Source organism: Pyxicephalus adspersus, chromosome 1, assembly GCF_032062135.1.
Source record: "Pyxicephalus adspersus chromosome 1, UCB_Pads_2.0, whole genome shotgun sequence".
NCBI classification, from domain to species: Eukaryota; Metazoa; Chordata; class Amphibia; order Anura; family Pyxicephalidae; genus Pyxicephalus; species Pyxicephalus adspersus.
This window is the reverse complement of record NC_092858.1, coordinates 45,428,850-45,445,822: the sequence shown is the minus strand read 5'-3', so window position 1 is coordinate 45,445,822 and position 16,973 is coordinate 45,428,850. Positions and strand designations below refer to the sequence as shown.

General features: G+C 39.8%; 1 protein-coding gene across 1 annotated transcript in view; it reads right to left on the bottom strand.

The window, feature by feature from the left end:
• Positions 1 to 9,412, bottom strand: part of FMNL3 (formin like 3) — a 63,414-nt gene extending 54,002 nt beyond the window's left edge. Inside the window, exon 1 of the mRNA XM_072409641.1 lies at positions 9,171 to 9,412. Coding sequence (XP_072265742.1) covers positions 9,171 to 9,278 — 108 coding nt within the window. The 5' untranslated portion in view covers positions 9,279 to 9,412. The remainder of the gene's footprint in view (positions 1 to 9,170) is intronic.
• Between the last annotated feature and the right edge of the window lie 7,561 nt (positions 9,413 to 16,973).

Sequence of the window (16,973 nt, the reverse complement as noted above, 5' to 3'; positions counted from 1 at the left end):
AGACTACACTTCATTTAGTACATCAGACTTCTCAAGGATAAAAAATTGCATAGCAGTGATGTTCAGAGGACTACTAAACCATATCCATCATATTATTCTATATCAGCTTTTCTCAACCTTTAACATGAGGGGTCCCTAAAATAACTTTCAGGTCCTCAGGGACCCTTTGCTATAATAACTGTATTCACAGCTCAGCATAAACATGGTGGTCAGTGGAAAGAATACCTCTTACATTGCTGGCCAGCAGGGATGAATGCCAATCCTACAGATAGCCAAAAAGATCATCGGTGTCACTTGAACTGACCCGAGAGACGCAAGTTTCTCATTGCTCAAGGAACCCATAGCACCCCCCGGAGGAACCCCAGGATTCCACAGGACCCTGGTTGAAAAACACTGTTCTAGATTATATTCAAGAGACAATAATTTATGGAACTGGTTGGAAAAGAGTCTAAAAGACATAAAACAGGGATCCAATTTTAGCAGTTACATGTTTTCTATATAGTGTTAAAACTTCACTGAGCAGCTGGTTGATAAGTAAGTTAGAAGCATGATGCTGTAACCAATACATTTGCCATTCAAGCACACTTAAAAAGTAATAATCTGGGTTTAAGAAACATTTATACTCAATGAGTGATGGTGTGATGAGTCACAAAAATCGAAATTTTATGACACTAATCTTAACACCGGAAAGTCTGTCCTACTACAGACACCTATCCAGTCCAACTACTGATGCTCCCTGCCACGGCATTCCACAAGCAGAAGTAAAAGCAGTTTAATCAGAGAAAATGCAAGGATTAGTGAAGTAAGATGAAGTCTGAAGACAGCCATGATTAGACAAGATAGAAGTAGAGGAGCAGAGAGATATGGCAGTGGACGTGAGCAGAACCCTGACAAATTGAGCCGTAGGCCTATGGGATTAGAGAAGGTTTAGATTACATCAAGTGATATGTGAAGCTGCCTTTACTCCTGAACCAACTCCCTCACAGATTCCAAGAGGTGAAGGAGTTACTTGATTTATCATCTTTGCTTTGTCACTTAACAAGCTGTTAAAAAGTAATATCAACATCATCATTCTGTATCCAGAATCTGCTACCTGGGAGAGTTCTTCCATCTGCTAGTGGGGGTGCTGGGGTGAATCAGAGCCAAAACGAATTGCTTTGCTTTTGCGCCCTGGTTACTGGCATGATTTATTTAAAAGAAAGGGGCAAATAAAAGAGAAAAATACCAACACTGCGTAAAGGTGGGAGCTGTAACTACATACTCCGCATAGCACATATTGCTGCAAGTATTGCTCAAGGCAACTTTATTTAAAGATTGCTCTTTTTCCTTTTTTTATGAACCTGGTATGTAATGTTCTGCACACAATGTGGCTGATTCACTAAAGGAGTATATCATTGCACTTTTTCTCTTATCTTAATTAATGTGGAGGAAATTCACTTTGTAAAGTGTACCCAATTGTGTGCCAGGAAACAAAAAACTGAATTTTAGTTGCATGCATTTGGATGATAGAAGTCAGCACAGCTTTACCTCATTTACTAAACTAGGGAAAAATTCGGACGTGAACATGCTCCACTTTAGTAAATCAATTTGAATCCTGGACCAGATCCATTCCAGGTTTGCTGGATCACCTAGCTTCACCAATGAAAGTTTATCCTCTACAGCCTTGGAGAGCTTTACTAAATCAGACACAAAGATTGAGTGGGGAAAGATGTGAATTTTTTATTGCTATACAAGGCTCTATTACAGAGATTTACATTTAAATTGTTGCTGACAATAGGAAGACAGGAAGTTAGTGCAACAAGGAAAAAGAAAAGGAAGAATTTTAATCCTTTCCTAATCTGTGCAAAACTAGAAAAACATTTTTAGTCCTGATGTACACTTAAAAAAACAGGATTTTAGCTGCACATGGCTGGATAAACAAAGGAACACTGTAGTGGATGCACCTAGTTAATAAAGGACCATCTAGCATAAGAAGCTAGCTTTCAAATGCTTGCACTGAGCCCGAACTTGGGGCTAGTAAAACAATTCCCTTGGCCCGTCTCCTGAAGCTGAGCAAAATGTCCTCCTGGGGTTTATTTTTTATGAAAGGGGCCAATATATTTAAACTGCAAATTAGGGGCAAACTATGGACTTATGTCTATAGCCAGCTTTGGAACTTACAGAACCAACACATAAATTTCAGGTACTGTCCAATACCCAAAGCATTCTGCTTCAACATTATGCAAAGAAATTATTTTAAACAGCGTCTTTCTATATTTCAAATGCAAATATCAATACCTAATATTGATTGTTGCATCCACTCTTTTGAGAATTACTATATCAGACAACCTTAATCACCATAGAAAGTGTGTGTTTCTGGGGCAGAAAGATTTATACAAAATGCTAGGAGGGGATCAACATGAGAAGACCTATAGATGTAAAAATGTGCTCACAATGGTATCACAATTAAACAAAGTAACCTTTATTAACCCATCAAATATAAAAATGTATACCTTAAATAGATTTAAACATAAAGGGCCTGATTTTAAAGCTCTCCAAGACTGGAGAGGATACATTTTCATCAGTGAAGCTGGTTAATGCAGCAAATTTGGAATGGATCTGGTCCAGGATTCAAAACATTTGCTAGCAAATAGAAAATGATTGTAAGGCTCCTCTCCTATGTTTCTATTTTTCTTTCTTGTTTTAGTCTTGATTTTTTTTTTTTGGAAGTTTTGTTTACCATGGGTGTATATCCTATTTTTATTCTTATTTTTTCTGTATTGTTTACTGTTATGTCTTAAAGGAATGTTCATATTGGAGAATTCAGTTGATTTATAAATACTGCTGTGCCTTAACATCTGTTTGATATTCCTTTTTTATTAATATGTAAAATGTTGCATGATTAGTTTCATATTTGAAGTTTTCTCATTATTTTATGCTCCTTGTTATTTGTATTTGGTTATGTGTTTTCAAAAAAACTTTTTTTTGTACCAGAAAATGATGTTAGGAAATCCATTTTAGATTTGCTGGATCACCCAGATTTACTGATATCTTCTCCTCCATCACTTAGTGTGAGTGATGTATCTGCTTACAGTCCAGCTTTCAGTTAGATCCTGCTACAAAAAACACCACACACCAACACTTTGTCCTTTTTAGAAAATCCACTACAATGGTATTGTTTTCATTAGCTATCACAGAGTATAGATTGTCACCTGAAATTAAATGTGGGGCTAATAACCTGGGAAGTACCCGGTATAAAAGGTTACGTTTCACTGAAAGGAACTAAAAATGCAAGAATGTAGTGAAATGCAACAAGTTATCTACTGTCATATTCACACATTACAAACCAAGGCCTTAATGTAGAAAAATAATCTGTTCATTGCTTCTTCCTACATCAAGAATAAGCATTAAAAATAATAAAACAAACCTGGTGGAAGAGAATGTAATCAATTTGGCGCCTTTTAAATAAGGCTAAGTGAATAAATAGATGTCATAAGTCACCTAAAGCAGATGACTGTGAAAGTCAAAGGGTGAATTTAGGCAATGCCTAGATTTAAGGATTGTGTAATGTCTGATTATTCTTCTTGCAATGCACTGGATTCCTGGTTAAAGAACTCGTAGAGGTGTTTTGCCCTGCTTGTAGGTTATTCAAACTATGCCACACAACACCTGTAAATTAAAATTAGTAATCCTCTATAAACAAAAACTAAAGTAACCCCAGGGGCTATGAAGGCTACTTTCCTTGACCGCCTCCTTTACTGGCTTGGTCTTGCCACTACTTGTCTATGCTGCCAATGCTTCGAGTCACTGACCTATAACAGGCATGCAAATCAGGAATCAGAATGAAGACATAATCACTAATATGCACAGAAGTTTCAGTTAGTGTGTAAAAAGAAGCCACTAGACCAGAAGGAAAATGGTTTTCAAAATCCAGCAACTTGGATACTTAGAATACTGGGATGCTTAGGAGGCTAGCTTTATTTCCGGTCTCACTGGTTGAGTGCCCAGCCTTAATGCTGACCTGTAAGACTGCTTAGTATTATAATGCCCTGACATATAGTTATGCTTGTAACTCAACAAGGTGTGGGCTGAGTCTCTTTCCAAACCATAACCATTAAACTGTGCATACCTGATATTCTAGGCATCTGAGGTTGTGGACTGAAAAGAGTACTTGCTGGGAAGTATTGAAGGATTTACAGATGCCCGGTATTTGCTGCTAACACTGAGTATTTGGGCAAACCTTGGGTTTGCTTTAAGGTTACTCATCAGAGGCAGAGTAAACCCCACACTGTACAATTATAACATATCTATGGGCAACACCAACAAAGAGATGACTTTAAAAATGGAAATACTTTTATGTTCTATTTTGGAGGTCAAAGATAATCTTCTTTTTTTCTGGCCATGCCCAACATAATTACATAGTACAGAATGGTAATTTTAGAAGCAGTCCTCTCAAATTATCCAATGTGCTTAACAAATAAAAGTCCTATGTGTTGGTCTATGCTTACACATTGATACAATTGCACACTCGTAACTAATAGTGCCCCATACATACAAATTTGTTAAAAAAAAATGTTTAAACTAAACAAAGCAACCAAGCATATTTGATAGAATAATCTGTAAATTTGCTAAAATTCAGCAAAACCGGCATAGTAGTATATTCCTCAAATCTTCAGGTTGCCATTTATGTTCGCAATCTAGTTCTGAATTATAATTTGGGTTCTTTATATACATTAACACATACGTTGACCCACCTCTAGTATAATTGTGATAAATCAAAAATGGTGAGTAGAGAAAAGAAAGAGGTTTGAGGCTCGGGGCTTCACTGCAAAAAAAGTAATTATGTATTTGTACAATCTTAATCCATACATAATTATCAATACATTTTTTTCCATTTGTATTCCAACTCTTGTTAGCAATCACAAGGTTGGGACATTCATTCTAGACATTTATTATTCTATCATACAGTTGTGGATACGAGCAAAATGAGGGACCTATTTCAGTCACCTATGTACCGACGCGTTTTGCCAAATGTTGGCTTCTTCAGGGGTTAGTTGTTAGGAGAACTGTATGATTTCTATGTAATTCTGATTCATAACCGATTTTACAAGAAGTAGCACATGACAAGCGATTGTTCAAGCAGATTTCATCATATGTTGCACAGAATCAATTTTAATAGATATGGTAATACAATTGAATAAAAATTTGAATGACTGATTAAATGATAAGCAGTTTTTAGGCAAATTACTCCTTTACAACAAGTTGTAACAGAATCCCTTTTCAGACATCATAACGAAATATGGCCCTACTAATAATCTAAAGAGGTACACTGAAATCAAGCAGTGTAAGAAACAAATCTTTTGGTGGTGCTTAGAAATCCCCATGTGTGATCCAGCTCAGCTTCCTCCTTGTGGTTTAAAAGAAAAACACTGAACAGCTTAGATAAGTAGAATGATTTCCCCCAAAATAATGACGCAATCCTCTATATGTTTTGAATCTCTAAAATCTCACAATAACAAAAATTCCTACGGAATATCTGCACAGCATCCAGGGCCCTCAATAAAGTCAACAATTGTGTTTATTAACACACAATGCACAGAGGTACAACAAACTACTTTGATTTCCTTCATACCTGAACATGAAGAATACCATAAAGTGGAAGCTGATAGTTCTGACACCTCTCCACCATTGTCATGTATTACAAAGGCACACCTTCTATTTATAGATGAATAAGTCAGGTGAGCAGTGAAACTGCCTTTCACTTACAAGAATCATTGTTGTTGACCCTTCTTTTGTTATACAGCAAAGAAGATACTGCAGTCCACCTACAGACACTCCAATCTACCTATAGATAGTAGTACTGGACTAATGCACTAAAATGAACACAGCATAAAGAGATTATACAGTTTCATTTATGTATTTTATTTGTTTTCATTGTCCATTGTTCAGAAGTCTCCCTATTCAATTATTTAATAGTAATGGGTTGATGCTTACTCAAAAAACAGATAGATACTATAGATCTGTTGCCTACATTTCCTTGTCACACATTATCTTAAAAACATTCAATGATCTGATGATGAAACTTAAGGTGCGTACACACTTCCAATTTTTATCGTTCCAATCGAACGACGAACGATCGATTGGGCAAAAAATCGTTCGTAAAAAAGTAACCAACGACGCCGACGAACGAGGAAAATTGTTGGAAACGAACGACCGGACCGGCGGATCGGATTGGGCGACGATCGTTGAACATCGTTCGTGTGTATGGTCGTTCGTTGATCGTCCATGGGCAGAGCATGCGTGATGAACGAACGTCCGTTCACTTTCCTGTCGTGCACATAGTTCCTCTATCGCTTAAACGATCGTATCTATTGTGTGTACAATATCTACGAACGATCGTGTCGTTACCTCTATGTGCAGTATCGGTGCTATACGATCGTTCATATATATCGTGCAGGAACGTTCGTCGTTCGTTTTCCGACGATAATAATTGGAAGTGTGTACGTAGCTTTAGGCTTAGTACATGAGTTGATATTTTATTTACAATCCAATTTTCAATGCAATAAAACAAACAGATTTGAAATGAAATTGAAAGGCAATGAGCAGCTGACTTACTGTAAGTGAGCAACATTTGGGTTTTCAATTGAATAGGATATGTTGGTAAATATCAACTGAGAGTCCTGCTGTATGTACAATCAAAATTATGATCAATTTTTATCCACCAAAAAAAACAGGAAGAATTTTGTACAAATGTTCATTGTTTTGGGACCTTTCACCAATAAATTGGTCAGTTGAGTACAAAATTGTCAGCGGATTTACTCATGCGTAAAAAAACTTTTACAGTATGGCCTCACTATTCTATTCTCATTTCATAGTAACAGAAAGATTTGGTATCTTAACATTGAAACCCTGACTGAACACTTCACTGAGTTACAATTGTTGTTATCTAGAATATATAATAGTATATAAAAATACCTTCATCAAATGCTGCAACCACAACAACTGCACCAACAACCATTCCATGGTCACAAGCACTTTCATTCTCTGTAAATTCTCAAATGAAAATATATTTAAAAAAATCCAACAGGTGACCCCCATGTAATGGCCACAGATCCATCTGATGTCAATGTCCTATCAGACTTATAGCCATCTACCCAGAGCAGGCACTTGTTTAACTGGCATTTTGGGCACCTTTCGCAATGGACATTATCTGTAAGATATGACCCTAGAACAACACTGCCAACAAAACAGTCAATGTAAAACTTATAATGTTGTTTCAATGCATTGTTACCTGCATATTGTATAAACAAGTGTCAGAGAATACACATATGATCCTTTTGCTACTTTAATGTTTCTTCTAGATCTTGGCATCCACCTGAGCACCATATATGAATGATCACCTATGTGCAGTTTTCTGTAGAAGTAATCAGCCATGAAAAAGTAATATGTAAATGAATGTCATTGGTTACTATATATTCAGGTTGGCCTGATGCAGTAACTTCATTTCAAAGTAAAAAACAGGGACAAACTCATCAAAACTGCATAAAGAAGAAATGAGAACATAAGACTAATATGAGCAACTAATCATGTTGAACCATTCATGTTGCCAATCGATTAAAGAAGCAGTGTTTATAATACAATAAACAGATTTATTCCAGTCCACCTTTGGAATTCAGTCCGGAAGATTGGGATTGTAGTAATTAAAAAGCCACCAATTATATTTAGATTGGCTAAGCAGATAATGAATCTATCTTTGTCAGGATTAGGTTGGATAAGCCTTTGACAGACCTTGGATAATCTGTGGTTGCCACATGCCTGGCAGATTTTGGACTGTTTATGTATCGGTTGACCTGTCACATCTACAATAGCTAGCCTACAGCTGAAACTTACAAAAAAAAGCACAATAGCAGGCTTTGTTACATTCCATCCTACAAAACATCCTGAGCCCATGCTAATAAATGAAGAGTCCCAGTGTGCAGTCACAGGTAAGTAAATGACAAGTAAACGTTCCCATTTCTTGGGATGAATCCTCTGCTTTAATAAGAAATGGCTATCCATTGGCTCTGCTTTCCAACACGCCCCCTCTATAGAGTTATGTACAAATTCCTCAAATCCCAAGGGGACACCAGGCAAGAGCAGGAAAAGAAAAAAAAAATCTGCTGGAAGAAAAAAAGAGAAGTTTGCTCAGATTCAGTATAAGCTTTCTAACGTAAACATATAGCTGGTGCTAAATGAGATCTAAGAGTCAAGACAGGCCAAATCCTGTGCAAGAAACAATGCGTAACCAAAGCCAAAGAGACAGAACTATAATGCAAAGTCCAGACAGACCCTACTGAGAGAAATGTAATCCAGACATAGTCAGGGAATGCCAGCAAGACTTTACACACAGGAGGACAACAGCAGCAACCAGACAGCACCATTGCAGTAAGGATCTGTCCATCAAAAAGTAAAAACCATTCCAGTAAATGAATCCTACAAGACACAGAATTATAATTGAGAGCCCAGGCAGACATTGATTAAAGAATTATAATCCAGACACAGTCAGAGAAATAGAATTGCAGCAGGATTTTACATATAGGAGGACAACACCAGTAACCAGACAGAGTCATTGCACAAATCTGTCCTTTACAAAGTGAAAACCTTTATGTGAATCCTACAAGAGACCAACCTACAATGCAAAGCCCAGACAGATCCTACAGAGTGAAATATAATCCAGATGCAGCCAGAGAAATAGAATACCAGCAAGACTTTACAAAGAGGACATCAGCCAGACAGCAGCATTGCCTAGGAATCTGTCCATAGGAATGCTTTAGATTTCTGATTGCCTGGCAATGTGTGTTCTAGCTGCCCATTATAACCTTTATAGGATGCAGAATGCCCTGTATTCCTCTGTCACTAAGCCCATACATGTCACAGAAACTGAGATCTGCCAACTTCTACTGGGCATCAGATGGAGTTATGTGAGTGCCACCCTGGCCCCTATATGTGGCCCGAATTCTGGGCACCCTGTGCTCTCACCCATCACCCTGGGCACCACTGATACAAAGCACATAACAGATAATAACACATGCCAGCCTGTATTCCCCATATCACCCATTGTGGGTACACATGTCACAGGATGGACATGAGACATTGCCCAGACACAATGCCCGCTTCACAGCCTCTCACCATTACATTAGTGTACAACTTACCAAAACCAAAGCAAATCTCTCCTCCAGCTCGCCCGGCTCCGGCATTGGGACTTTCAGCGGCAGCAAAGTTGTCCCGGGGGGTCCCCCCGCACTCTCTGCGTTCCCCATTTTCGGGGCCCCGGTGTACCGCTCCCCAAAGACCGGGTATCCCCCCTACTCCAGTCAGCGCCCCGTTACTCCAACAATAAGTGCCTGCGTCCCATCCTTTGTACTAGCGAGTCCCGCCTCGCAGCCCACACTGAACTCAGCTCCATTCACCCCAGCCGCACAATCCAAGCCACGCCCCTCATAACTTCGCCCATTGGTACACACAGGGATACAGTCGTCACTCATTGGACCACAGGGACTGAGGAATTCCAGTCACACAGCGCCCTCTGCTGTCTAGCTTTGGAAGAACATGGTTAACGCAGAACATCTATTGTGTAGAGGAAAAGTAAAATGTATCCAAAACTTTTTTTTTGTTCATTTGGGGGCTGGTGAAATGCCTTTGTTTTCTGTTATCCTACTACACAGACCTTTTCTTTGCGTTTTTCCCTGTAGAAAAAAAGAAATGGGAGGAAATCTCTCCAAAGTGCAGTGTATCCCCTTTAAGGCCAGGTCTTGGCTGGCTTTAATGCCTGGAAGGCCCAGCTTCCATCAACTTTACTGCCTGGAAGGCCCTGACTTTAAGACCTGGAAGGCCCAGCTTCCAACGACTTTAAGGCCTGGTCTTGGCTCGCTTTAATATCTGGAAATCCTAGTCTACGTTGGATTGAGGGCTGGAAGGCTGAGCCTCAGCTGGCTCTAAGGCCTTGAATGCCCGGTCTTGGCTTGCTTTAAGGTCCGGTCTTCACTGGCTTAAATGCCTGGAAGCCCCAGTCTCGGCTAGCTTTAATGCCTGGAGGCCCAGTCTCCACTTGCTTTAAAGCCCAGAAGGCCCAGGCTCTGCTGGCTTTAGGGCCTGGAAGGCCCGGTCTTGGCTAGCTTTAATGCCTGGAAGCCCCAATCTCCATTGGTGTTAAGGACTGGTAAGCCCAGTCTCGGCTGACTTTAAGACCAGGAAATCCCTGTCTCTGTTGGCTTAAGGGCCAGAAGGTGGGGCCTCAGTTGGCTTTAAGGCCTGGAAGGAACACTCTTCATCGACTTTAAGGCCTGAAAGACCTGGTCTTGGCTGGCTTTAATGCCTGAAAGGCCCAGTGTCCACTGGCTTTAGGGGCTGGTAGGCCCAGTCTCGTCTAGCTTTAAAGCCTGGAAGGCCCAGTCTCGACTGACTTTAAGACCTGGAAATCCCTGTCTCTATTGGCTTAAGGACTGGACGGCTGGGCCTCAGCTGGACGTAAGGCCTGGTAGGAACAGTCTAAAAGTCCAACTTTAAGGCCTGGAAGGCCTGGTCTTGGCTGGCTTTAAGGACTGAAAGGCCTGGCCTCCGGTGGCTCTAAACTAGTCCGCGTAGTGAAGAAAACGCAGCATGCATCAGCTTTGCTTCATCTCAGGAAATACATAGGGCATTGCAGAATGTTGCATTAAAACTGAAGCATCCATGGAGATTGTCCAATTGTTTCTGCCTTTGCAGTGCTTTTCAGATCTTTAAAAAAAAAAAGACTTTTATTAAGCACTTCAAAGGCAGGTAATGGATGCCTAGGGCAAAGGGAAAAGTAGACCTATGGGTTCATTTATATAAATGGGACAGTAATGGGAGAGTGTTTTCCTAGCATCTTAAAGCAGAACTAAAGCCGTCTGACTCACCTATTTGTGTTCCATAGAAGGGTGCCGCCATCTTTCTTTCTTTATTTTCCTAGAGTTGTTCTTTCGCCATCCTGAGTAGCCGTACCGGAATGACATAACTCCTGTGCAGACATGTGGGAGTTTTTTCATCCTCAGCACACACGAGGGTAGCTGGGATTGCCTTTTCTACAATACAATCGGGTGTAGTCATACAAAAAGAAGAGGGGCACGGTACGTTCCTGCCCCACTACACCCATTTCTATATGTCAGTCAAAGAAACCAGAGTGACGTCATGATACCAGAACCTGCCGACTCTCCCAAACCACTACACACCACCAAAGGAGACCTTCTTACACAGAAATGACCCTCAAATACACAACCACCCTCAGAGTAGCCAAATCCATTGAACCTCCATAAATTATCCCTGGCAAAGGGTGCCATATCCTTCCTCTATGGCAGTGACTTGCACCTCTTCCCACACCACTACCCATATATGACACAATGAAAACATGATTTAGGCACTCCCTTAAACCTGAACAATGGGATGTTACTGCCCATGGTTTACCAAAGTCCGTATTTACCAAAGACAGCTATATTTACTTTACTTTGCTGAGATATGGTTTGTACAGCAACATACAACCCAACAACAACAGATCTGTGCTTTGAAGATGGCAGATTAGAAGCTACTTTAATATACATTTGGTGGAAATGTCCCAGAATCCATAGATTTTAGCTTCAAGTCTCTTAACTAGCTTGCATTGTGCTGGGAATAATGATAAATAAAATCTTATGAAGCTCTGCCTAACCTGAAGTCTCCTAAATAGACTAATTATCAGTTCACACTCTTTAGGTAGATTTTTTTCATTAGAACACCGGATAGGGAATCCCCCTCCTCCGCAGTGTCTTGGGAGGAAGGGGATCCCCCATCAGAAATCTCCCCAGGGCAGCCGAAGGGAGCCACAACAAGGAGGCTGAAGAGCCGCAAGCGGCTCCGGAGCCACAGGTTGCAGACCCCTGGTCCAGGCCATGCAGGACCAATGGAGACCACGTATGTTGTATGTTACTGTTTACATTTCAACAAAAACAAACATTTCCTTTCTTTTTATATTTCTTTGACAAGTTGAGACCTCTAGTGGTCGAAGGTGTAACACTGTAGACTTCCAAAGTTTTACCCTATACCAAGGTTTATATAGAAATGGGATTAATGGGATTTCTTGGAAATTGTCCAATGCTTTAAATACCTCAATAAATATCCCTTCCAATTTTCCTAGCACACAATTTGTGGCTGAGAATCTGAATCATAAGAAGGGACCAAAATCTAAGGTGTAGAAAGTGTAAGGAAGTGTGAGACAGCTTTAAAGTCTTCTTTAAAGTCACTTGGTTACATGCGTGAATACTTTTAACTTAGCAAGACAAATTCAGATTGTATGACTCCTAATTTTACATGAAGTTGACCTACTTAAACAGGGCTGGGTTTAAGCTTTAAAGCAGATGTTATATCTTTTAAAAAAAAGTGCAATATCACGAGATCTAGCTGTAATGCCCTAAAATTGCTAAATGTTTTCACTTTGTGCCTTTTTAATTACATTGTTGTTGCCCCTCAAGGTGGTTCCATGCTTGCTTTTTCCAATGCTGTAGAATGCTGGACACTCCAAATGGTTACTAGTGGTTACTAGGTACATGGTAGGTAGACTCCTACCGTATTAGTTACCATAAGCACCATTTATAATACACATATTTCTTGGCCCTATATTAACATAGGTGTATTTTATGTGTTTGCTTTGTCCCTTGGTGCAAAAGGATCACTTCATTTTACAAAGTCAAACTAGTTTACAGCAAATATTCATTTACACAAAATATAGTTCACGTAAAGATAGACAACAAACAAAGGTTTCTTTTTGGCAAGGTATATTGAACAAAGAGTATGAAATATAGATTATTAAACAAAGGTTAATTTTACCAAATTGTTACAGTTCAAAGGTATCTCTTTCGCAAATATATGTGGGCGTGTCACTCACTGTGAAACAGGACCACTGGGGGGGCTATGGCTTGCACGGGGGTGATGTGACCCCTGAGAAGGGCCAAGGCGCAGAGTCTAAGCAGTAACCAGGTTTTCTCCAGAGCCTCTGATGGTGAGGATGTTGCACCACTGGTTACTGCCAGGTTGTGGTCCTTGGGCACACCAAAGTGGGCAAAACACGGTACTAAATCACAAAGCAGAAGGATAGTCAGGGAAAGCTGGGGTCGAGGCAGGCAGCAAGCAAGAGAGGTCAGGTCACAGGAGACAGACACTAGTGACACAGGGGCCATTGCGGGCACAGGGAAGACAGGGGACACTGAAAGCAACAGGAGGCACAGGTGACTCAGGGATATCATCAGACTGACAGGAACACTTAACAGCCCAGGGAAGTTGGCTGGGAACGAACAGACTGGACAATGAGAGGTTGACGCAGAAGCTGGACAGAGGAAACACTGAAAAAAGCTCCAGGTGAACAGGAACTAGCTCACAGAACTAGGGGCTCGGCACAATGGAGACACGTTGCAAGAACACTAAGTGCAGTGTGTGAACTAGCTAAATATCCAGGGATGAATAAGAGGCTATTTTCTGATTGGCCAGCAGTTAGGTGGAATTGATAAAGCTTGGAAACAGAGGCAGCGTCAGAACTGCCCGCATGCCCAGGAGAGAGGCGCCTGCGCTTTAGTAAGGACTAGGTAAGTGTGATAGGGATATAAAACTAAACAGATATTTCTATGTATTGAACATAAAAGTTCTATTAAATCGATATTCCTATACAATGAGCATAGAAGTTCAGTCCTGATGAGGTATACAGCTTGATGTAGTTTAATAACAATATTTAATTTAATTTATTAGCTTCTAGAATGATAGCGTTGCCAGCAAGCTGAGCTCTCTGTAACTTTAGGAGACAGACTATGGCCCTGATTTATTAAAGCACTCCAAGGCTGGAGAGGATACACTTTCACCTGTGAAGCTGGGTGATCCAGCAAACCCGGGATGGATCTGCTCCAGGATTCAAAGCATTTGGTTGCAAATTACATTGAAGAAATCCAATATAGGTTTGCTGGATCACCCACTCACTCCAGCCTTGGAGAGCTTTAATAAATCAGGCCCTATGTCTCCATCTCTTCCTATGCAGAACATGCTTAAGTACATCTCATGGTGGACACTACTCCCTTCCATGCTGCAACCATAATAGTTTTCATAAGGATACAAGCTATTTTCCTGTTTTTCCTTAGATATGTTATGGAATAATCTTATGTAGCAAAAATCCCTGCTCTAAGTGCACTTGGGAAACCTCAATAATCATTGTCTCAAGCTCCCCTGAGGAATCCAGTTGGCGAAAGGCGTCAGTATTACGAGACTTATCCATTTTGGGGTTCCTCAGGGGGAGGTATCAAATATTATAAATCATAAATCTGTCTATAAATAAACAAATTCATCACTGTTGGGAGGACCAACTACTCATAAGAAAATTGGATTGGTTAGGTGAGTCCAAAATGCATCCTAGGTCTAAGAGCTAAGGAAAGCATCTTTTGCAGCACAGCAGTTCTGTATCAATGTATAATGCTGTGACAATCACAGGCATTATATCCAAGTCTTGAACCAGTTCAGAGAAAGGAGGGCCTGTTCATGTATAACATGGCTACTAAAGATCTTTATAATTAAATATTTTTGTACAAACATGCAGCTTTGTATTAGGTAAACGTGGATGACTGTACCTATGGATAAGAGAGTGCTGCAGGTCTTTGTCTGTCTCAGATATAACAATAATGATTGGAAAAATCCATCCACATTCATCAAGTTTCTCCTAACTAAGCTTGGCCAGGGATCTTTATTCAGGGTCAGTGAGGTACCTAAAAACATATGGTTACCAACAAAGCAATGTGATCACAGTGACAGCATTACATCACATGTCTGTGTTTATTATTTTTAGGATTATGGCTAGTGTAAGCATTTGTCTTAGCACTAAGGCTACGATTATCCTTATGGTTTGTGTTTTTCAGCTAATGAACAGTTCTAGGAAAGTTTACAAAAGGCATGTTCATAATGTTCAGGAGCTATTAAAAGTCCAGTGTAACCCCAAAAAACACTTCCCCTTCCCCATGGACTTCATGTAAGCAACATTTTTATTCTTGCTGTTCAGTGAAGTTTTGTCAAAGGAAACTTAGCTTATACTTACCAGTTAAAAACATTTTTGTCATTTATTGAAAAAGCAGTGGCTACAAGATGTACATCTTTTTTTTATCATCTTTAATTTTAGACCGTCAGTGCTATCATTACTGATTACATCTAACTTTGACTGTGCTAAAACTACTAACAGAAAATAGACTTTCTTGTCAAAGACTGGAAATAGGCTAAGGCTAACTGCCACTCTTTTTTTTTATATATTGGACCTGATTTATCAAAGGTCTCGATGACTGGAGAATATAGACTAACATGGGAGAATCTGGGTGATCCACCAAACCTGCAATGGATCTGGTCCAGAATCGTAAACATTAGCCATGTAATAACTAGAGATTTTTAAAAATCCTTACAAGGGTTGCTGGATCACCCAGGTTAAATCCATGTTCTGCAGTCTTGGGGAGCTTTAATAAATTGGGCCTATTTTCTTCATAGATTATGTTTAGCACTAAAACGTTAGCTTAGTAAGGTTATATGAAATACTTACAAAGGCAAATGCTCATGGTTGGACGTTGGAATTTTGGTAACTTGTAATAAAAGGATGCAACAAAGAGAAAAGCAGAGTCAATACTTCCACTCCATTTTCTGTACAGTTTTCTATTTGAAACCAGGGGTTTCAAATACTGCTGCTGGGTACAACGATATAAAACGATGTAAAATTGTTTTCTTATGTGCAGTTCTCTGTATACCAAACTTAGAAATCCTGTAGGTGAGTAGGTGAGAGTCTAGGTAGAGGGTAGTAAGCTTTTTTATGTTCTGGTGCAAAAATCTCCCATCTGTCCAAAAAGGTTTTTTTTTGGCTTAGATCTCAGAAGTGTGAGCATAGCCCTCAAGGGTATCTGTAAGTTGAATACCTGCTGTGCAAGGGTAATCCTCTCTTAGGCATTAGATCTCCTATCAACTCAGGAAGCTTCACTGTGTATATCCCAGCATGCATGCTAGGAGACACAAGGCTGACCTCGCCATTGTGGAATCAATTGAAGACAGTTTCTCTTCTGTACAGTGCTTGGCTGGTTTTCACCACTGTAAGGTGGCATGGGCTACTTCAAAGGAATGGAGGATGCAAATCCTGTTTGTGTCCTGCATAACAGATCAGCAGGGGGTAAGTGTGGCAGAGCTGCTGTTTCTGACATTTGCTCATGTCCCACATCAGGCCACATGTCATGTTTGTAAGTGAAAATTAACACATTTTTAATTTTAAAATATATTTAAAAAATTTAACCCAACTGCCTAACAAAACCTTTTTTTTAACAGATATTCTACAGCCAAGTTAGAGATGAAGCATGATTGTGTTAAAATCTTTTACTTTCAAATGTACAAAATAAATTGTGTATTGGCAATGTTTGCTCTTCTACTGTTGTGTTTAGTTTGGACCAAAATGCAGTGATGTCTGGACTCAAATACATTCACAACAAGGACAAAAAAGAAAACTAAAAGGTTCATAACATCAACTTTACTGGTTTTATCTACAAAGGCTTTATAAGGCCCCATTCACACAATTCATATATAGTTTACATAAAGCTGGATTTATTGCAGGCATGCTTACAAAACAAAACAAGACAAATCCTCCAAAAACCTATAGGTCCAAAATAAAATGATCCCTCAACTATTTACAAAGTCAAAACATTTGGGTGGAAAACTTTAGATCTTTACTGTGAACCATGGCTGCCTGTCCTGAAATTGCTCCACCCGCTAATGCCTTTTTTCAGATTCAATTTGAAAAGGATTTTACTCCCTTCATGGTTATAGCCTTGCAAAGTATGTTGTTCTTAGCACATGGCAATCTACTTCAGCCATGTCAGCTGACTATGCAGAGCCTCAGTGGTGGTGCTGATTAATATTTTGGAGGTCCCAGGCCCCCTGCAACTGTGTGGATGGGTGTTTGCCAGAAGATTACG